General features: G+C 39.3%; 2 protein-coding genes across 8 annotated transcripts in view; one reads left to right on the plus strand and one right to left on the minus strand.

The window, feature by feature from the left end:
* The window catches only part of RO60 (Ro60, Y RNA binding protein), a 32,703-nt gene extending 24,061 nt beyond the window's left edge, over positions 1-8,642 (plus strand). For all 4 annotated transcript variants that reach the window (XM_060091440.1, XM_060091437.1, XM_060091438.1 and 1 more), the window contains 2 exons: positions 141-287; positions 1,793-8,642. In XM_060091440.1, the coding sequence (XP_059947423.1) occupies positions 141-287; positions 1,793-1,945 (300 nt within the window). In that variant the 3' untranslated portion in view covers positions 1,946-8,642. The remainder of the gene's footprint in view (positions 1-140; positions 288-1,792) is intronic.
* On the minus strand, positions 48-18,285 carry GLRX2 (glutaredoxin 2). 4 transcript variants are annotated; one of them, XM_060091443.1, is made up of 6 exons: positions 18,127-18,285; positions 16,372-16,435; positions 13,414-13,590; positions 12,201-12,312; positions 6,030-6,110; positions 48-269 (listed from the first exon to the last, which is right to left on the minus strand). In XM_060091443.1, exons 1-6 carry the CDS (start codon positions 18,279-18,281, stop codon positions 223-225), a joined length of 636 nt encoding a protein of 211 aa, XP_059947426.1. In that variant the 5' UTR covers positions 18,282-18,285; the 3' UTR covers positions 48-222. The 4 variants fall into 4 exon arrangements, with proteins under 4 accessions (XP_059947426.1, XP_059947428.1, XP_059947430.1 ...); XM_060091445.1 differs by lacking the exon at positions 6,030-6,110; XM_060091447.1 differs by lacking the exons at positions 48-269; positions 6,030-6,110 and adding an exon at positions 10,870-11,822.
* Positions 18,286-23,326: the final 5,041 nt, after the last annotated feature.

Genomic DNA, 23,326 nt, shown 5'->3' on the forward strand with positions numbered 1-23,326 from the left:
CTTTGGAAAAGCCTGTGTATTGGGTCTAAACAAAATAACCTGTAAAATAGTATTTTTAAGTGTTTAATTATTTCAGACATGTCAGTACAGAAATGAGGGCATTTTGTTGTATTCTTATCCATGTTTTTTTTCCGAGTTAGATCCCAGCAGGTGGAACTGATTGCTCTCTTCCAATGATCTGGGCTCAAAACACAAATACAGCTGCCGATGTCTTCATAGTATTCACTGATAATGAGACCTTTGCTGGACATGTCCATCCTGCCATTGCTCTGAGGGAGTATCGAAAGGTAAGATAAATTCTAATATTCTTTCTCACCCCAAATAAGATTCGATTCTCAAACATTGACTATATTTTTCAAAAAATGATACTGAAGGTAGTTCTGTACCTTTGTATAGGAATGTTACACCAGTTCTGGACTCAGTAGTTCTGTACCTTTGTATAGGAATATAACACCAGTTCTGGAAATAAGGAAGTACTGCCTACACATATATAATTTATTTCAACCAGTTCCACTTCCATACATTTTAATATCTTTCGCAAACAGTATTTTCGATAATCAAAATTTTCGTTACCTTAACTGTAAATTTTTAATGATTCAGTGTGCTCCTTGAAAAATTAAAGCATCATTTCTGAGTTTTGCTAAGGATTACATAAACCTAAAGCAAAGCTGTAATCTGTGTTTTAAGCTTTATGGGTATTTCTGTGTTCTAATCAGTGCTCTCTAGTTGAGCTTTCTGAAATGATGGAATTGTTCTATATTTGCACTATCCAGTGTGAAATCTACCAGTCACATGGCCTGTGGAGCACTTGAATTGTGGCATGTGTGACCGGAAGTGGAAATAGAGCCTGATGAAGAGCAGTGGTTCTCAAAGTGAGATTTCCCTACTAGCAGCCTTAGCATCACCTGGCACCTTGTTAGAAATGAATATTCCTGGGCCCCATGGGAGACCTGCTAAATCAGGAACTCTGGGGTGGGACTGTGTTTTAACAAGCCCTTCCGGGGATTCTAATGTATGCTTAAGTTTGAGAACAAGTGAGAGAATGGAATTCGGAGTCAAGACAGCCTGGGTTCTGAGTCCTGGGCCTTTCTCATTATACTAACTGTGGATCCAAGTGAATTATCAATATTTAACTGATACGTGTCATAGTAGTATATCACTACTGTGATATGTGCCATAGTAGTTAAAAGTACTACTTAGCTTTTAGGGTTGTTATAACAATTACATTAGATAAATTGCTTAAAGAGCGCATGGTGTCTGACATAGTGCACACTCAGTGATTGTTGGTTTTTCTCAAAAACTCAATTATTTTAGCCTGAAATCATAGCTGTAGAGAACAGGTTATTACATGTGACGTATATGTTATACATAGCGAAGTCATAAACCAAAAATCGATAACCCCAGGGAACTGTTTCCTTATATATATCCTTACATACTGCCCCAGGGTTTGACATGTTGGTAAAAGTGTCATGCCCCTGAATATCCTGACTAGTTTCATAAGTACACAGTCCCTATGCCGCTCAGGAATGTGTTCTATGCCCGTAAAATGAGTAATAACTATTGAACAAAGAAGCAGGGATTTCAGGCAGGTTGTTGACACGTTTATTAATAACCTTCTATTCTTCTGAGGATCATATAGTCTGGCCCTAGAAGATTGACAGATTTTATGGAGGAAAAACAAATTGGCTTTGTAATGAAAAGCTGCGATAGAATTTAGAGTGTTTTAATTTTAGGTTAAAATTTGCTTTTGCTTACATACTATTTTTAAAATATTTTTGATCTTTTCCTACAGAATATGGATATTCCAGCTAAGTTGATTGTCTGTGGAATGACATCAAATGGTTTTACCATTGCAGACCCAGATGATAGAGGCATGTTGGATATGTGTGGCTTTGATACTGGAGCTCTGGATGTGATTCGAAGTTTCACATTAGATATGATTTAATCATAAGCACCAGCACAGTCTAAGAGGTCCATTGCCATCAGTGATCTCGCTAATACACCGCTACTTCCCAGCTAATCTTAATCCAATGAAAGACAGTAGGATGATGGTATAGTATGTGCATAATGGAAGGTTTACCTTACCAAAAAAAAGGAAGGAACAATAAGATGAGCCCAAAGTTCTTTCTGTCTACTAAACTAGCTCTTGGGAAATAGCTTCAGAATACACTGTAGCCCCCTCTATCTAATAGAGAACTTCTTGTTGAGAGACTGTAAAATAGTCAAACAGTTTTGTTTGGGTGAATAATCACATTTGTACTTAAAAGAAGAGAGAGCCAAAAGTGTAAGTAGTTCCATATCATGTCACTTATTTGAGAAATGCCTAAAGTTTTCTTAAATGTTTTCATAGGTAAAGGACAACTTTGATAATGTCCAAATATTCTGAAATGCACTGGACCATGTAACTGTGATGGAATATGAAACTCATTTGTAAACTTTTATACCAAGGGGGTTAAAAAAACAAACAAACAAAAAAAAGACATTTGATTATGAATGAGTTTTACAAATTCCTTTAACAGTTTTCTACAGTCACATAAATAACAGCTTTCTCAGTTAGTGAAAAAGATATTTTGTTTCTGTGGTTTAATTTACACTTGTAGAATTGTTACCATTAACCAGAAACATAAGGGAAACCCCTGAGATCTGAAGTTTGTGTCAGCTGAGGAAGTCTATTTTGGTTTGCTTTTGTTTGTTTATTGCTGTGAGTGAGGGGCATGACTTGACAGTTTCCTCTGGCTTATAACAACATAGCCACATGCAGGCACACTTTTCTTTTCATTCTCTTAAATGAAAACATGTTTCAAGCATTTAACTCCCCCCATTCATAATCTGAAAGTATGACAATTAAAATCTCAAACATAGCCAGATTAGCTTTTTCCTTACTTTAAAAATATTGTTTTAATTACTTTTATCTATTTTTTTAGCCAATTGTAAATGGGTTTTAGATATTTCTAATCGTAAACATGTTAGTGGCCTTCTCTCTCTTTGTCCATTATTCATCTGTGGCTTTGTCCATTATTCATTTGTGACAAAACATTCTTTTTTGATAGTATAAAAAAAATAATAAAGCAAGGTAGGTCTTTCAGGTTTGAAAGGCAATTTTTGTGTGGCATATTATCACTAACCAGTCTGTAAGAAATTAATTTTTTCTATTTTATTTGTGTATATTAAACTTCCTATTCATTATAAAGTGTATTATTTTCTTGAGCAAGTATCCCTTCTTTGTGGGGAGGTTTTAACCTGTTGAACTGCCAGTATATTTGCTCATAATTATATCATGGCTGTCTAAGATAATGTGCACATAAAACTTCAGTTTTTATGTATTATTCTTTAAATGTATTTAAAGATTTACTGGGGATTTATAAAGCCCTTCTCAATATTATATGAAAAGTCAAACTAGTAAATGTAAATTATACTTTCACGTGCTTGGGGGTTAGAGGTTTTATGTTTTGGGGGGCAGGGGGACTCATGTAATGTTAGAATTTGTATATTTTCTTCTGTTTCATGAGAAATTTGGGCTCTGGGAGTAACAAGACAATGTTCCTTTCAAACTTATTTGATAAATTAATGCTGGCCTTGTCTGATATGTAGCTCTTCCTTCAAGGCCACTAGTAGCCATTTGTAAATATTATGATTTACCTGATTTTTTTGTCAGCAAAGAGTAGCACCACTACCTGCCCCCCCCAAAAAAATACATGGCTTCTGATATCTGTTTTTTGTCCTCTGTCAGGCATTGGATTTGACATGTTAGCTACTTTTGATACATTAAAATATTACGTTCAGATTGAATTTAAAGTTTAAAGAACCTAACAGAATTTTGTAATAGTACTTGAATTCTTTAAGTAAACCCAAAATCTTTTTTTTTTTTTTTTTTTTTTTTGTGGTACGCGGGCCTCTCACTGTTGTGGCCTCTCCCGTTGCGGAGCACAGGCTCCGGACGCGCAGGCTCAGCGGCCATGGCTCACAGGCCCAGCCGCTCCGTGGCATGTGGGATCCTCCCGGACCGGGGCACGAACTCGCGTCCCCTGCATCGGCAGGCGTACTCTCAACCATTGCGCCACCAGGGAAGCCCCAAAATCTTCTTAAATTAAAAATTATAACATGATCTAACTTTTTATTCCTAATAGAAATGTTAAGTGGAATATAGTATAAACGTTTATTTCCTTCAGTTAAACACTGTTTCTATATTGTTTTTAGACAGATATGTTCAGGAACTAATATTAAATCCATCAAAGAAGTAAGATTAGATGTGACTTTTTTGAAGTCACATAGGTAAGTCTATTAAATGGTAAGATTTGAGAAAGAAAAAACTAAAAGCCACCACTGAAGGTAGCTTTATTTTCAAATCATGGAGCTTTAGAGCTGGAAGAAACCTTAGAAATATAAAAGGTAATTGTTTGAGTTAGGTTAGGGATCCATGGTCTGAGAGAGTGTGACTTTGGAGCCCTAGATCTAGTAGATCTAGAAACCTTGGTCTCTTCATTCCCATTCCAGTGTTCCTTTCCCGACAAAATGGGAAGACATTGACTTACAAGAGTAGGTGATAAAATAGAATTATTCAAGACTTTTATCTTTTTAGGTATTAGGAAATAATGTATATACATGATTGCTTTAGGAGTAGAAAAACAGAACTTGTGAACATGTATACTTCTGTAGTTCATAGTAACCCTCAAGCACAATTAATGTCTTAATAACCTGTATTGCTATATAACATAGTCATATAGAAAGAATAAAAAAACTTTACCTCATTATGAATAAAATGTACTCAAGTGATAAAGAAGTTTTATTTTCTGAATTACTTCTAGCATTACTGCTGATTAGGAAAATGTTGCTTCTAAAAAACAATCCTAAGAAAAGCAAACTTTATTTCCTAGAAAATATGTAAATATTTTCAGGATACAGTTGTAATTAGTAAAACAAAAACTAATCTTATGATCCTACCCTATCCCTGTTAGTTGAAATTTCTTGGAAATTCCACTTATTAACACTTACGTATTATTTAGTTTAGTCATCATTTTAGGAAATATTGGTGAGGAAGACACTAGTGAATGGGATTTAGTGTTATACCCTTCTGGAACCTCTTTTGCTTTATCTAACTTACTGTGTGACTGTAGACGACCAATTTAACCTATGTGATTCAATTTTGCTATCTTTAAAAAGTAACATATCTGATGCTTGGATCATAGAAGAATCAATGATTTTATATCTGTATAAAACTTGAAACTGGGAAGAAGGCTTGCAAAGAAATTTGAACTTTTTTAAAAAAATTAACACTTTTAATAGGATATATGTTTTGAAAGATAAAATGTTTTAGAAAAACAGCTCAGTAGGCTCAATAATTTTTTTAAACACTCCTGTTCTGAATGGGGAAATGTGGAAGAAAAATTTTAACAGTAAAGGTAATGACTAAAGAAATCACCATTCTCTGATAAGAGAAAGAAGGAATATATTCCATTACATAGATCAAGAAAAACTAACTCATACTCTAAATGAGAAGATGGTCTTACAAACATTTGCTTAATCTTTTAAAATAACAGGTAAATCTACAAACAATAGATTATCAGTTAATCAGCATTTTTTTCTGCAAAACAATTTAAAATTATTTTGGAAATTTAAGATAGAATTTCTGAATAAATTTGAGGATCTGACAAGTAAGAAACATCTTTAGAAGCACAGTAAAGCTACATCTAAACAGTGATTAAAGGGAAATGGTTGTGATCACTTATTGGACTTATTTCAGTTTGACCTAAAGATGATATACCCACAGATCTCTCGATGAGTCCCTTACAGTTAGTAATCACAAATGAAAAATTCTAGTCTTGTATACCACAGACTTGGGTGATTCGTTAAGGCTATATCCCCTCTAGAGAAATGTCAGATAGCATCAATGTAAATATGCACAAGGGAGAATTAGAAAAAAGATAAGTTAAACTATTTCATTAGTTGTATTTGCTGTATGCATTTAATTTAGTATATATCCCAGTTACTTGCTCCCTAGTCCCTTATTTGTTGGAAGATTCCTTCTATACCTTTTTTTTTTTCTTTTAAAATTCCTTTCTTCTGACATTTTGGTCTTCTGTTTGTTTTTCTAGTCCTGCTGTACCTGGTACCTGAGTAATAAAATAAATGACAGGAAAGTCACCCGTATTTAGGTTTGGGATACATCTTGCAGATTGCTTTTTGTTCCGTATAGATTTAAGGTCATATTGTTCTCAAATTAATAATGGGCAGGTCTCCTGGAACAATAATTGAATTGATAAATTCTCTCCCCAAATCAAGTTATATTGTATACCTTTTATATTAGATATTTGCAGAAATGTTTGCAGTTATTCAGCCTTTGTTTGCAATTCTAGATGTACCTAGCTCTTAGAAAAAGCACTCTTTGAAAAATAATTAAGTGAATACTCTTTCAGAAAATAGCATGTCTCAGTGCTCATATCTCCATAATTATAAAGACTACCCACAAAATCTTTGTCTACCAAATACTTCACAGAGCTTATATATACATGGCTTGTAGCATAAAAGGTCTTGTAAATGACATGTATCCACATTCAACATTTTTTTAATTGGTGAGTATTTTATTTGCTTTTGAAAAATTATGAAGTTAATTTAAAAATTAATCCTATGGTAATATTTTTCAGGTAGAAAACTAATAATGTAGTTTAGCTTACTGTCTGAATAGAATTATAATAAATGACACATTTTCCTAAACCCTGAAAATACCAAATTATATAGGAAATTGGTAGAAAGAAACATAAACTGAGGAGTTATGTTGCAAAATTCAGTTACTAAAATTAAGGTGATTATTTTCAATGAGAATTTTGTAAATACAATGAAAAGATATAAAAGATGTTTCTGAGCCTAAGGAGATTTTTCCCTTTGCTTCTATTTAATTTAGCACCACCATGTGTCATATTAATTTTATGAATACAAGTGATAATATACTTCATTTTAAAATATATTTAAATTTCTCTGCTTTTAGAAGTTATCAGAATCTGTTCTTGAACAAAAGAAATAGTAAGTTAGCTACACTTCGCTGGCTTCACTTCATGAATACTTGGATTGTTAAGTGTAGTAAATGAGGTTGAAGTCTTGCTATATATCATTACCACATAACTGATAGAATATTATATCAATACAATCATTGTATTGAAACTTCTGTTTAAATTACTTATTAGGCTTTATTTGCAATGTAAACTGTTTAGAATCCATAGATAGCCAAATTAAACATATTATACAATTAATGAATAGTAACCAAGAAAAAGTGTTTTTGCTCACTATTATTCTAAAAATGGACTGCTTGCAATTCGGTATGATGTGACTAGACATAACTTGTAATGCACTTGAGTTATATTTCCTTCCTTTTATTGCCAGCTTCTGATAATGAAGAAATTCTCCAAGAGATGAGATATATGAAATCATCTTTTTAAAAAAAATTGAATGGGGAAGAGGTGTTATAATCTAGTTCTAAACTGTCCATTTGCTTTATATAAAGGCTTTGATTTCCATATTTGACCACTCAAAAATTTAAATTATACAGACTAATGGCTGCATAGAATAAAATTTAAGTATGCAAGAGCCTTAAAGTGAAAAAAATGGGCCTTCTGACTGCCTTAAAATATGACTAGCTCTCCAACACAGGCATACGTACTTTGCATAGGGTCTGTTCATTAAGTAATGCCTTAATAGTGTCAGTGTTTCTGAAGTATAGAACTCGAAAGGTCTTTTAAAGCTGTCTCTTTTACATATAGAATGGAAATTTAATTATTAAGTTTTAAAACCTGATTGTACATTAGCTATTTAAGCACCCGTTAACAGGATAATCTAGGGACACTGATGTGTTATACATACATGACTGTTAACATCAGTAATACTTTGTGGTAGTTTAAGGTTTTTTATTGTTTTGTATAACAAATTATCCAGGAAGCTGGACTCTGTAACTGATCTCCAAGGACCAAGTTGCATATTTAAACACTCTGAATGAAAAATATAGTTGTACAGTTCCAAAAATGATTAATTTTTTAAGGGAATTTTTCAAGACAAAAGGCAAATATTTTGTTTCAAGCCTACCAGCAAATTCATTCAAAGAAGTGAATATAGTTGTAAGACATTGCGACTATTGCAATAAAAAGTATCCAGGCCAGTGATGTTTAATTACATTCACATTTTTACATTCACTTTGCCTTTCAAAGCAGGAATATTTTATAAAAATGAGAGAAAACTTTAAATTGTCAAGCTGGTGCTTAAAAGTATATAAAGTTCAATTTATAACAAGTTCCATTTCAAAGGAAAAGGACACTGAAAGGAGGGGCAGGGGGTTTCCTAGGTCTGTTGTTGATCAACTCACTGATAACTTTGTTGAGTCTTCCAAGTTTTCACTGTAAATAACATACCTAGCAATGTAATTCTGCTGTTTTCTGATAGAAAATGGATGAAATACTAATGTATGAAATTTATTTCATGACAAAACAGTTTTCACCAATACTGTGAAATCTGGACTCTCCTTCCTAGCCCTGCAAAACCCCATACTGGATAAATCATTTTAGACATGGAGTGCAAGTGGGCACAATGTGAACTGTTTCTGGTCACTTGTATTATTGTAAAAATTGATAGATGTACCAAATAAACTCTATGCACATCAAGTAATTGTCTTTCCATTTCTTTAAAGAAGAATTTTAAGGTTATTATATGCCTTATTAAATGTAAGGCTCTTAGCAATCTTATAATATTTGAATAAGATTAAATTAAGGTTTGACCATTAATATTGGTCTTAAAATGCCTCTACTTGTATATAACTATTATTTAATTATTTAAAATATGTGGTTGGGGATTCTTTTCCAATGGATATTAATTATAGGACCAAAATGACTGGATTTAATAAAAGTGCATATTCTTAAAAGAGTTTAAAACAGGATTCTTTTGTGAAAAAAAATTCAAAGTTGCCTTTGGGAGTGGGAGAGGGATAAATTAGGAGTTTGGGATTAACATATACACACTACTATATATAAAACAGATAACCAACAAGGACCTACTGTATAGTATAGGAAACTATACTCAATACTTTGTAATAACCTATAAGGGAAAAGGATCTGAAAAAGAATGGATATATATATCTGTAACTGAATCACTTTGCTGTATACCTGAAACTAATCCAACATTGTAAATCAACTATACTTCAATAAAAAATTTTAAAAATAAGAAAATAAAAGGTGCCTTTGGGAAAAGTTAACACCAAAAGTCAACTATGCAAATAAAAATATTTAAGTGCCAATTTGCAGAAATTTCTTTTCTCTGAATTCCCATAAAACTTTCATATTAAAAGTTCTAAGATCTGAGCAGTAGGTTATGAAGAAGAGTGAGAACAAGTTACATATGAATATACCCACCAAAACTTTGAACATTTGATCGATTTTATAGTTCTCCATTTAAAGATGACAGTGAACAGTTATGGAGAAAGGAAGATCACAAACTACAGTGGACCCTTGAACGGCTGGTTGGACCCTTGAACAGCGATCGGTTGAATCTGGGCGTGCAGAACCTTGGATGCAGAGGGCTGACTATAAATTATACTTGGATTTTCAGTGTGGGGGTTGGAGCCCCTAACCCCTGTGTTGTTCCAGGGGTCAACTGTATACATTTCCTCATAGATGAAGAAAACTAAACTTAAAAAAACTTCATTTTAAACCTTATCAAGAAAACTTGCCTTTAAAAAATATGTTCAAATGGTATTTTTTAAAATATTAGTAAATAATAAAATGCAGATATATTTAAACAAATGACCCCTTTTTTTCTCAGCAGCTTTTCAGCTTCCCAATTAAATATTTTGGCAATTTATGAGTAAGTTGATTAGTGATAAAGTGAGAAAACAAATGGCCCTTTTTAAAAATGTTAAACAGTATGTCTTTCAGATCTTAACATTAAAAATAAAGGACCAAAAAAAAATGATATCATTACTTTTTCTTAAACTGGTCATGATTTTCTTTCTAACCTGTGGTTTTGGAAAGAAAAAACAGCTGCTGAAACCCCTCATACCTAGTTTTGCCTTAGATTTACATTATACTTTTTAAATATATATATACTTTTATCTAGCTGTAATTTATGGTGTCATGGACTGAACGTGTCTCCCCAAAATTTATGCTGAAACCCTCATCCCCAGCACCAATTATATGAGTTTTTCCACTGAGAATCTGTTACAGTCCCCTATCGAAATCTCTTCCTGTTAATCCTCGGCTTTGTAACTAGCCCCTGCACAACTAGTTAAAGCCTCGGTCAGCCAGGATTGGCATGTCATCGGGGCAGCTGCTCAGACCCACAAGACTGTCCCCTCCAGCCCTCACTTCAGATGCCAATCTCAAGTCCAGGCTGTCACCTGTGCTTCTCCCAACCAGATATAGATGGGATTCCACCAACCCTCTCCCTCCCTCCTTGGGTTTGATTAGTTTGCTAGAGCAGCTCACGGAACTCAGAGATAACATTTTACTTTCTGGATTTCCAGTTTACGATAAAAGCCTCTAACTCAGGAACAGCCAGTTGTAAGAGAAGTATAGAGCAACGTATGGGGAAAGGGGAGAGCTTCCGTGTCCTCTCTGGGCACTTTGTTCTCCCCCAATCTCCACGTTTTCACCAACCAGGGAGCTTCACAAGTCCTGTCCTTTTGGGTTTTTACAGAGGCTTCATTACACAGGCAGGATTGATTAGCCATTGATGATTGAACGCAATCTCCAGCCCTTCTCCCCTCCCCAGAGGTCGGAGGTGGGGCTGGTATTTCCAACCTTCTAATCACAAGCTTCCCCAGGCAACCAGCCTCCATCCTCAGGGGCTTTCAAAAAAACACCTCATTAACATAACCAAAGACAATTTAATAGCTCTTCTCACAGGAAATTCCAGGGGTTTCAGCTGTGTGCTAGGAATGGCATGAAGACCAAATATATATTTAATATAAATCACAATATCACACGAGGTAACATTTCCTCTACTCTCTAACAGAGTTTACAACATAGCAAGCATGCAAGAATTTTGCATCATGACATAATGCAAAATAAAGGGCTAAAGGAATGCCTCCACTGTTCCATTGCAGTTATAACTTATCACGTGAGAATAAAATAGTCCAAATTCTTGCTTTATCAAGGTCTAACGACAGCTTAATAGACCATGTAAGAAGCATCATTGAGGGCAAATGGCAAAAAAAGCCACCAGCTGTCTTCTGCAGGACTATCCCAGATTCTCTGATCCATCTTGACCAGAAAGCAGACGCTCACCGCTTCTCTTAAAGTCCAACTTCCTCCCACCTCTAAGGAAGAGTTTTCTCTTCCCAGCATCTGGTAATCTGCCCCGTGTGACTCTGTGGGATCAGCTAGAATTCCCAGTCACAGAAGCGAAGAATATCTACATCAGAAATTACTTTAGGGACATTCAGTTTCATCTCCCATCCAATACCTGGATCCCCTATGGAACATTTCCAACAGCTTCCAACAGCTTCTGGAAAGCAGAACTCTCCACCTCACACTATGACTCAAGTATATTTCTGAACTGTTTCAGCAGTTCATCCTCATACAATGCTGAAATCTTCCTCCTCTTAATTTCTGCCCAGAGGTGCCGTTTTATTCTCTAGAACTACTAAATCATCAGATGAATAACGTGGTTTTTCTAAAATGAATGTCATTCCATCCTACAAATTTAATAGACTTCTTTTACTCTAGAAGCACAAAGTGTGAAGGCTTGTCACAATACAGTACAAGGATATCCCTACCGAGTTCACAACTGCATCAGTGAGAGCCTTACATTTTGCAGAGAAGGCACCCATCAGTGCTCACCACTGAAAGCTAGAAAAGAAAAGGCATTAACTCCTTCTCAATACAATACAGAATAAAGAGTCCCAAAGGCTTACTTTCTAGCTCTTGGTTGTAAAATTCATCTATAAATTCTGAATAAAACACATTCTTTCCTTAACTTTTGATACAATTCTACTCCTTCGGTTTTAAATATCATCCATTTTACTCAAGAATTGGTAAATAAGAAGAGGTTTCCAGCGTGATGTAGTGTTCACTATTTTTTACAACTTTTTCATGAAGGTAATTCATATATTTAAAATACCCTCGAATATTTAAAAGGCATTATCAGGCATTATCACTTTAAATATATAGTGACATTTTATTAGCAAAGTTATGAGCACCTACATCACTACAATTCTTTCCTCTTACTTTTTTTAAGATAACACTGGTGAACTAGTGGAAGCAATTTCCCTTCTTTGTGAAGCCTGTGAGTGTCAGTTGCACCGCCAATAAAAGTTCCATTGACAAATATTCTTGGCACCTGTTGGATAAACAAAAGGTGAGATGGCACCTTGGTGTCAGAAGTATAAGGCCATTCACATGATGCTAATACATATTCCACTGTGAGTTCTTTTATGGGCCAGACATACACGCAGCTCTTTGACTAATTACCTATTTAAACTTTACAACCCTTCAGGTAGGTATTACTTTTAGCCTTATTTTGGAGGAAGAGGAGGCACAGGAACTTGCCCAAGATCACAGTGATAGTAAATGACACAGCTGGGATCTAAATCCAGGACAATCTAACTCTCTACCCCCTCCGCCTCATTGCTATGGCATATAAAAGGCAAAATAAAGCAATCTCTAATTATTAATAATGTTTAAGTGGTTCTTTCTTACCATTGTTTACTAAAGAGGAAGACTACACTATCAACTCCTTCCAGGCACATATAAACAAGAAGGAAAATGGCAATATTATCTATTTTTCTTTTGTTTGTTTGTTTGTTTGTTTGTTTTGGGTTGCCGGGGCATTTGGGGGTTTTTTTCGCCGTGCCACGCAGCATGCAGGATCTTAGTTCCCTGACCAGGGATCAAACCTGTGCCCCCTGCGGTGGAAGCATGGAGTCCTAACCACTGGACCGCCAGGGTGTTTTTCTGATAATGCATATTATGGGAGAATCCACAGATTGCAAGAATCTAAAAACATGGAGCCCGAAAACACTAATATTAGCACAGAACATGAAGACCAACCCTTGGTCTTCACTGTTCAAGGGAGGAAGGAAGGATGCTTTCATCTTGAAAAAGCCCCAGGAGGACCTCAAAGATTCGTAGACCAGCACTCACGACAACACCATTACCCCTCCCATCTACACACACACACACACACACACACACACACACACACACACACACACACACACACACACACACACACACACACACACACACCAAAAATAAAAATAAAACAAGTGAACTCTGCTGTTTCCTAGTCTATGAGTCTGGTTTCCAGATCTGCCATTTCTGTATCAATTAAGATTCTCAGAGTACGTCTGGCTCACTTTTCCCATCATGAGGGCACAGGCCCGAGGTGACCCAGCTCAGTCCCCACTTCGGGGCAAAGCACCACAGTGGATGTACTCACAGTTCTTTCACCGGTCATTTTGTGAAGAGCATCTTGAAACTGGCTTCCGTGTTCAAGCATGTCCAATTCCACCACTTTATAGTTTACATTCACGTCGTGGAAAAGTTTTTTTGCCATCGTACAGTAAGAACAAGAAGTTTTGGAGAAAATCACCACGCAATTATTAGAAATGGTTTCCTGAAGGAAAACAAACCAGAACAAAAAAATCATTTGAATTCTAGACATTATCTTTCAGAAAGGAATCATGATACAGTAGAAAGGGTATGGATTTTGGAGTCTCACAATTCAGGGCTCAAACTACTCAGTCGTCATCAATCTGTTTTCTCATCTGTAGATTGAGGACAAAGAAACATTATTAAGAAAACAAGGATGTGACAGGTGGAAAGTGTTGGCAAAGAGTAATAACACCAATAATCACAGCCAATTCATATACAGCAGACACTTCTGTGTGCCGACACAATTCTCAACACTTTACCTTTTACTAGCTCACTTAAACCTCACTACAATCTTGAGATAGATGCTATCATCACCTCCACTTTACAGATGACGAAACTGAGGTACAGAGGAGGGGAAATAACTTACCCTTGGTCCTCAGCTGAGAAGCGGGAGAGCTGGGATTTGAACCCAAGCAAGTCTGATGCCACAGCCCAGGTAGTTGATCTCTGCTATACTGCTTCTCAAATATTCAGGTGTTCAAGAGTTAACTTTTTTTCTTAATTTATTATTATTATTATTATTATTTTTACCATCGTAACCATTCTTTGCCTTTTTTTTTTTTTTTTTGGCTGCACCGTGCAGCTTGCAGGATCTTATATCCCCCACCAGGGATCGAACCCGTGCCCTCTGCAGTGGAAGCGTGGAGTCCTAACCTAACCCCTGGACTGCCAGGGAATTCCCTTCTTTGCTATTTTTAAAACTGGAATATAACTGATTTACACTATTATATTAGTCTCAGGTGTAGAGCACGGTGATTCGATATTTTTATACTTTACAAAATGATCACCATTTCCTAAACGTTCAGTGGTGAGAAATGTATGATTTCTCTTTAAAATGTAAGTCTTTCACTGATCCAGATGTAAACAACAGCTTACCCTACCCCTCAACTTCCACTCCTTCTTGTGTATCTTTATAGTAAAAAAAAACAAAACAAAAAAAGTCATTACTGTTTTGATAAGGTCTTCCCACAGCGTTGTTCCTGGAAATGCTACTTCCAGAAAGACTGATTCAATGGGTTTGAGGCAGAGGTCAGAAGCTATTTTTGAAAAACCTTTCCAGATGATTCTAATGATATCAGCCTGGTTTGGAACCTACTCTCCAGGCTTTTATCACAAAGACCCTGAGACTCTGCTATGCATCTGTGTCACCTGTGAAATTTGTTGAGCTTTGTGTTCCTAGACATATCAATGCCCAGGTACTTCAAGAGTTTCTGAATGGACATGTCTGGCACCTAGGCATCTGCCTAGGCTGTCCTAATGTGGGTTATAAGCAGCACCTTCAAGAAGACCAAAAATCAGAAAGTAGAGCAGCCAGGCAAAGTGTTTCAGAAGTTATATCTGCCCTTGGGTGTCAGAAGGGTTCTAGGTCAGTGTCTAGGTGTCTGCAGATTGGTCTCTTTTTATGCTTTCTCTCCCGCTCACTCATACTATTTACTACAGAAGTCTATCTCAGGGAGAGCCAGACACACCAGAGATGTACTACTGAATCCATTCTATAGATGAGAAAACTGAGGTTGAGAAGTTCACAATACTGGGTGGGATTCCACCCAACCTGTCCCAACACCAAAGCCAGTGCTTCTTCCTCACGGTGCTGCCTTGGGTTAGAGGCACATGGACCATAATTCAGAGAGACAGGAGCACCCTGGAGGCCGAGACGTAGTACCAACACTGATGGAGAGATTCCAAAGTGAGCCGAAACTCGAGGGGACAGTGTCCAAGTTTCTTGAACCTTCCTTCTCACCTTTTCTCAACCTCATCCTTGCTAAATAGTTCATGGTTTTGTATTCTTTTTGGGGGGGCCGAGTCACACGGTATGCAGGACCTTAGTTCCACGCAGGGATTGAACCCATGCCCCCTGCAGTGGAAGTGCAGAGTCTTAACCACTGGACCACCAGGGAAGTCCCCCACCCCACCATGGTTTTGTATTCTTATTTTAAAAGAGGCAATCCCTCACTATAGGTCTCCAACATTACTGTTATGTTCAATGGCTGTGGGTGGATACTTCTGTAGCCAAATAAATTAAAGGCAAAAATGTTTGTGTGAAGTGGTGTTTGGAGGTGAGAAGCAGACAAATGAGTATGTCCTGTGGGCTACAAGGGAACAAAAACATACACACAAGAGGCATTTTCTGAGGCAGACTTAACTGGGCTTCGCAGTGCAAGCAAGAGAAAGACAAGAGAGCACAGCAGTGCACAGTATCCTTGAGAGGATCGGTCATAGAGTAACTACTGCAAACTAGGTTCTGTATTAGGGAAACAGCTTCCCAGACCAGAACCAAACACTATCCCTGGGTAAGAGCAGCCTGACTGGTATCAACAGTAGACCTGCGTTGGGTGAGACAGTAAGAGCAGCCCACATCATAGACCCAGCTTAGGGAAGCGAAGGCTCCATTAAGAATAAATCTCATAGGGAATTCCCTGGCGGTCCAGTGGTTAGGACTCCGCACTTCCACTGCAGGGGGCACAGGTTCGATCCCTGGTTGGGGAACTAAGATCCCACAAGCAATGCAGCATGGTCAAAAAAAAAACAAAAGAATAAATCTCATAAATTCTGACTAACAAAATGATCTAGAACTTCCTTGTCACATGCATGATTTTGATAGCAGATTTTAAAATATATAATAACTTAGTAATTCATTTGCTACACTGTGACAGGTTTGGAACCAGAATAAGCATATTAAATGTGTAAGACAATTCTTTTTCCACCAAGGAAAGTTTTTTCCTACATGTCCCACATCACTCACTTGGATCTGATTCATGGGAGTAGCTGCTGTGTTCCCCATAGATGACGATGTGCTGTTCCCCATCCTAAAAGGAATTTTAAAAGGCAGTGCAGTTTATTAAACATTAAATATATCAATATATCAGATGAGATCCATTTGAAGAAAACCCAATATGCTAATGTATATCCAAACTTATGAAAGAGAAAAATGTTTTACTTATTATCAGTACAAAATATCAGTTTACAAAGTATTTGTTTACTAATATCAAAAGGGCCTGTGTGCTTCTCTAACTAGCCTCCAGAACAGAAAAAGGAGATTAAGGGGTGCAGGGGTGGAATAACACAGAAATCTCTTTGTCTTATCAACTAAGAAAACACGTCCTTTCATCTCAATTCCAGCATTTAATTATCATCCCTAAACCATCTACTGTTTGCATCTGCTCTGGAAGCAGGAATTCCAGTAGCACTTTCATAAGACAATGCTTTCTTGGGTACTAAGAGAGGAGGTGGGAGGTGCATTCTGAAACATCATCCTCTTCTCTACCACAGAAAAGAGAAAGCTTCTGGAAGGCACTTTTCTCCAATTCTAGTCGAGAAAGCAGCAAGTGTTCAATAAACGTTTCATTGATGAAGCAGCCACTAGCCATGCCACATTTATGGAGCACCTACTATGTGCTAAACAGGCGGAATGCCCCAGGGATACGTATCACTGGAAGAACACAAAGAGCCTCAAGGACCTGTCAAATAGTTACACTATATGATCGGCACCTTCCGGAGGGGCTCTCTAGTTTTGCATGGAAGGTTAATCAAGAGTTCCTGGAGGGCTTCCCTGGTGGCGCAGTGGTTGAGAGTCCGCCTGCCGATACAGGGGACACGGGTTCGTGCCCCGGTCTGGGAAGATCCCACATGCCGCGGAGCGGCTGGGCCCGTGAGCCATGGCCGCTGAGCCTGCGCGTCCGGAGCCTGTGCTCCGCAACGGGAGAGGCCACAACGATTGGCCCGCGTACCGCAAAAAAAACAAAACAAACCAAAAAGAGTTCCTGGAGTCTTGCAAAACTGGTAGGAGATCAAGGAATTAGGAAGAAACTCCCAGACAGAGGGATGGATGCACAGATAGGCGAGCGGATAGGACAGCCCAGACCAGCCGCGCGGGAGTGAGGTGGGCAGAGCATCCGTCTGGGCAGTGGGTCTCGCACCACAGGCCGGGGAGCCGCGGGTATTCACCGTCCTCGCTCGAGCCAAGGACGACTTCAGCATGAATAGGCAACCGTCCTATCTTCAAAGACTTGGCGATTTGGTAGAAAGCGCCACTTTCACTTCCTGCCGCAGGGTTGCCAGATTTAGCAAGTGAGAATGAAGATAGCTCGGTTAAATTAGAATTTCAGATAAACAGCGAATAACTGTTTAGCCTACGTATGTCCCGTGCAATATTTGGTATATCCTTAAATCAAACCATTATTCGCTGTTTATTTGAAATACCAATTTATTAGAGCATCTTGTATTTTACCTAGCAACCGAGGGGGAGGGGAGGTACAAGCGAACAAGACTCAGGTATTTGCAACCTGAGAGTCACGTGATCCTTAAGTCGACCTGAGCGCTTAGGGAACATTCCCTCCCTGCCCTTCCTGGGCCCCCAGCCCTCCGAGGGGCCTCGGCACCTGCATCGACTCAGGGCCCACCCGGCACCCGGGAAGAGCCGCCCCGCCCACCGCTAGGTCCAGACCCCCGCAAGGCCTCTGCGCCACGTCCTGCCTGTGGTGGTCGCGGCGCCCCTTACCCAGAAGCCGAAACTCCCGCTGCCCCCTCGAGCCGGCCCGCCGACCTGCTCCCGCTCCGGACAAGCCGCGTCCTCACCAGTGCTGCGCGGCGCCAGTACACGCGGTGGCCGTGGCTCTGGGCCACCGCGAGTAGATGCGCCAGCGACCGCGACATGGGAGAGCCCGCCCACGCCCACGCCCACGCCCACGCCCACGCCCACCGGCGCCGCCATCCGCCGGCCCTGCCCCTCTAAGCGGCCCCGCCTCCTCCCGCTGGTTCCACCCCCGCTCGACGGCCCCGCCCCCATCCCCGCCCCCGCAGAACCCGCCTCCGCCCACCGGCCCGGCCCCCGCTAGCCCGCCCCGCCCTCGCCGGCCGGCCTCGCCCCTCCGGGCTGCCCGCGCGGGCGCCAGTCTCTCTGTGCGGCCGGCGGCTCCTCCCTGTCCGGGCGCCCGAAGAGCTGGGTCCCGCGAGTCCCCGCCCACTTGGGAACAGCTGTCGGAGTCCTCGCCGAGGTCTCACCTGCCTGTCTCAAGGTTCATCCAAGCCACGCACCTGTTCCTTTTAGGGTTAGGGACGCTCATGAAGGCTCACAGGCACGTGGAGATAGTTCTTGGGGATTGTGGCCAACATTATGACAAAACGGAGAAGAAAAATAATGAGTGTCCGACACGGAATCAAAGTGCCTGGAATGTTTACATAGGAAGGCAGCGTCAGCGCAACTTCCTATCGGACAGGTTTTTGTGTTGGTGAAATCAGAGCCTAAAGATGTCACCTCAAAATTAGGCCGTTGATCGAGAACTCATATAAATCATGGGAATATTGGATTTTAGAAAAAAAGCCATCCAATTTAGAACGTTCATTCCAAAGAAAACAAAGATTGTGTTTTCAAAATAAAGTTAGAAAATAAAACTTAAAATAGCCCAGGAGTGTTCCCTATGGCTTTGAGTGCTGCTAATGACAGGATTGTGTCAGTCACGATAATAGTAGCCCTTTGTGCATGGCTGTATAAGAAGAGGCGGGTCGGCCTTTATTTACTGAGGACGTTGAAATCTATTTGTTAAGGTCAAAGGTCAAATGGTAAAATTCTAAACAATTATTAGAAAAATTCAGATGTTTTTTGATCCTTCATGCTCAATTAGCTAAATTTAAGATTTAGTTCTGAGAGTTCTTTCCCTACTTTCAAGTGGGCCATGTTTCATTACTTCATAAAAGGGTGAAAATTGGTTGCAAAAACAAATACCCCAAAAGGTGTAAAGTCATTCTTCATAAATCCAAAATTAAATTTAAAAATGAAGATATGTTGTTATCTACAATGTTGTGCGGTTTTGTGTTTTGGGTTTTTTTTTAATCAAAAGACAGCTATTTAGGAACTTTACTGTATTTTTTTTTTGTTTTGTTGTAGAATTTTACCTTATTGTCTCCAATTGTGTATTGTGAGGTGAAACAAGCATGTCACAATTTAATTTTAATATAGTATAGATGGCCTATGTTAAGGACAGAATTCACTGGACAGATTTTTTAAAAGGTATTCCCAAATGAGAGTACTTCAGACAAAAATGTTATGCCTGAATTAAGCATGATATATTCATCATCTTCAACTGCTTTGTACTTCTTTGGGTAGCTACAGAAGTGATGATTTTTGGTCACAATTGTGATGTCTGCAATGATACATGAAGATGTGGGCTGTTCATTTATGTGTGAACATAATGGGGGATGGCCAGTATAGGTAGATCAAGAATATATTGGTAAATACGGCCTTAGGAGTTCTACAATTTTTTTCAAGATTCAACATGGTATCAATTAAAAGAATTGACATATCTTTGAATGTTCTTTCAAACTCGTTTTTTATTCTTTAAATTGTCAGTTAAAGCTCACACATTGTGTTTGACATCAAGAGCAGGGTTTTCCGCTTCCTAGCGTTGAAAGTCGCTCAGATCAGTAAATGATGAGATCTTCTACTTGAAAGGGCCTTCAGGGAGGTCCTCTAGAGTGGGTCCAACCTGTGGACCTTAGACATCTAGGAACCTTGGAAAATGCTTCCTCCGGAGAAACTTTAAATAGAGCGTGATTGTGAGCCCTCAGGGATCAGCTATTGTATTAGTTGTCTTAGGGCTGTTGTGGCAAATTCCCACAGACTTAAAGGGCAGAAATCTATTCTCTCACAGTTCTGGAGGCTAAAAGTCCCAAATCTGGCAGCACTGTGTTCCTTCTAGAGGCAACTATAAAGGCGAATTCACGTCCTTCCTCTTCCACCTTCTGGTGCTCCAGGTGTTCCTTGGCTGTGGCCACATCACTTCAGTCTCTGCCTCCTTCATGTCTCCTTCTCTGATAAGGACACTTGTGATTAGATTTAGGGCCCAGCTGAAAAATCCAGGATGATTTCATCTCTAGGTCCTTCACTAAATGACATCTGCAGACTCAGTTTTCCAAATAAGGTAACATTCACAGATTGCAGGGATTTGACCTCCACATTTTGGGGGGAAGGACCATTTTTCAACCTACCACACCTAACACAGCCTAGAGAAAGCCTGATATTTCACTGAAGTCTTGTGTATTTTGTTAAAATCCTGTGAATTTCGCATTATAGTCATTTTCTGGATTTGTTTTCCTGTATTACTTCATCCTTTATTCGGTCAGCCTCTGTTCTGGATGCACGATACAGACAAGGTTCCTGCCCCATAGGAGATAACACTCTATCTTTTCCAACAAATTTTTGAACGCTGTAAAGTTGTAAATGGTGTATAGTTCATGGTTCACAAAGATGTGTCATATTTTTACTTTGACATCACTGTTAAGTACTCCCATTTGAAAAGGTTAAAAACATGTGTGCCCATGCATATTGTCTTAGCCTGAACAATGTCTCCCCCTTGTGTTTTTCTCCCAAATAGACTGCAACTCTAAATTAAAACCACATTAGTTTAAAACCATGACTGAGATTCATTGTAAGCTTTTGGGCATTATAGAGTTTCTCATTCAACAAGTACAAAAAGTACAACACATTATCATTTCACAGGAAAGCTTGATAAGGACTCTGCTTTTTCACACAACACCCAGTTTTCCAATGCTCTGACATCAACTGGGTGTTCTACATTTCAATTTAATTCTGGCACTAATTACGTGGACGTGGCACAGACCTCAAACGTCAAGGGTTCAGTCCTACAAGACTGCTTCCACTTCAGACACCAGCCACAAAGGGGGTGACCAGGCTGCCCACACTTCTGCCTGGCCAGCTACAAATCTGGGTGTTCCTACGACCTCACCTCAAGTTCAATAATTGGCTAAACAAACGAACGAAATGCAGGAAAGCACTGTACTTACAAAAAACAGTTTTATTCTGAAGGATACAAACCAGGAACAGGTCAATAGAAGCGATGCCTGGGGAGCGGCTGGGGGAAGGTTGGGTGCAGAAGTCCAGCACTCTCGCCAGGAGCACCACCCTCCCAGCAAATCAACCTGTTTACCAGCCCGGAAGCTCCCCGAAATCTTGTCATTCCAGAGTTGGTATCAAAGTTCCATTGCATGGGCGTGGCTGATTGGATCACTGACTTGGTGGCACTCAAACTTGTCCCTTCCACTGAGATGTGTGTTTGGGGGGAGGAGCAGGGGGCACTGAAAATCCAACTTTTAAGCCCAGCGAGCCCCTCCCTTGAAACCAGATTTGGGACATCAAGAATAACTTCATTGGGCTTCCCTGGTGGCGCAGTGGTTGAGAGTCCACCTGCCGATGCAGGGGACGCGGGTTCGTGCCCCGGTCCGGGAAGATCCCACATGCCGCGGAGCGGCTGGGCCCGTGAGCCATGGCTGCTGAGCCTGCGCGTCCGGAGCCTGGGCTCCGCAACGGGAGAGGCCGCAACGGTGAGAGGCCCGCGTACCGCAAAAAAAAAAAAAAAAGAATAACTTCATTAACATATACTCAGTTATGAGGGGAAGGGACTTGTTATGAATAACCAAAACCCTTCAATCACTCAGGAAATTCCAAGAGTTTTAGGAGCTCTGTGCCAGGAACCAAACCGGGGACAAAAGCCAAATCTCTCTCTATATATTTTGATACCACAAGGACCTATGTGATCTTTTTGGAAGAACCCAGGGATAAGCCATAATGAATGGGGATGTCAAATGTTATTTAAGTTCTTATACTCAGAAGGCATATAGTTCAGGTTCCTAATTCAAGAATGAAATGAATAAGAAAATACCTTGGATAGGTAGATTAGAAAATCCACCAGCATAGTGAGATGGGAAAGAATTATGTCAAGATTTATTCAGAATTTTTAAGTGTCAAACTGAAAGATATTTAAATGCTCTGAGCCCAGAGAACAGGGGAAAGAAAACCAGATAGGGAGTATTTTATAGATATATGGAAGACTTGGAATTCCTTAACCAAGTATGCCCTGGACATACTTATGAAGGAAATGAAACTTGTATCATGGATTAGGGAAACTTCTGTTAAAGAATGTGGTACTTCTACCGCTTCAATTTGCTGAAGAATTAGCATCCAGTGGACTCTAATGAAGATATTTATTTAGCTTTTATTTTTTGTCAAGCGCTTATTAACTTCTATATCATTTCGAAATCCCTAATATGTGTGTTCTTAAGTCTCTGGGTCAATAGACTGGGAATGACAAGAACAAAAATATTTTCTTTTGAAGTGTGAGCAAATTGTTTTCTAAAATCTTGGGTGGGGGCTTCCCTGGTGGCGCAATGGTTGAGAGTCCGCCTGCCGATTCAGGGAACATGGGTTCGTGCCCCGGTCCGGGAAGATCCCACATGCCGTGGAGCGGCTGGGCCCGTGAGCCATGGCTGCTGAGTCTGCACGTCCGGAGCCTGTGCTCCGCAACGGGAGAGGCCACAACAGTGAGAGGCCCGCGTACCGCAAAAAAAAAAAAAACCTTGGGTGGCCTCACAGATATAGAGGACCAAAGTTGTGGTTACCAGTGGGGAGAGGGAAGCAGGGAGGGGCAAGATAGGGGTTGAGGATAAGAGGTACAAACTACCATGTATAAATAGATAAGCTGTAAGGATATGTTGTACAGCACAGGGAATATAACCAATATTTTATAGTAACTATAAATGGAGTATAACATTAAAAATTGTGAATCACTACATTGTACACCTGAAACTTTCATAATATTGTAAATCAGCCATACCTCAACTGAAAAAAAAAAGATCTTGGGTAGTCTATAAACCTTGCACTAGACAGATTAATACCTCTGATTGCC

Source organism: Mesoplodon densirostris, chromosome 2 (assembly GCF_025265405.1).
Source record: "Mesoplodon densirostris isolate mMesDen1 chromosome 2, mMesDen1 primary haplotype, whole genome shotgun sequence".
NCBI lineage: Eukaryota > Metazoa > Chordata > Mammalia > Artiodactyla > Ziphiidae > Mesoplodon > Mesoplodon densirostris.

Coding starts and splice junctions, on each gene's coding strand:
- GLRX2 (XM_060091443.1), bottom strand. CDS start 18,281: ATGTCGCGGTCGCTGGCGCATCTACTCGCGGTGGCCCAGAGCCACGGC. Junction 16,436..18,126: donor GCGGGAGTTTCGGCTTCTGG/GTAAGGGGCGCC, acceptor AATTCCTTTTAG/GATGGGGAACAGCACATCGT. Junction 270..6,029: donor TTTAAAAGAAAAAAAAAAAG/GTATAGAAGGAA, acceptor ATACTCCCTCAG/AGCAATGGCAGGATGGACAT.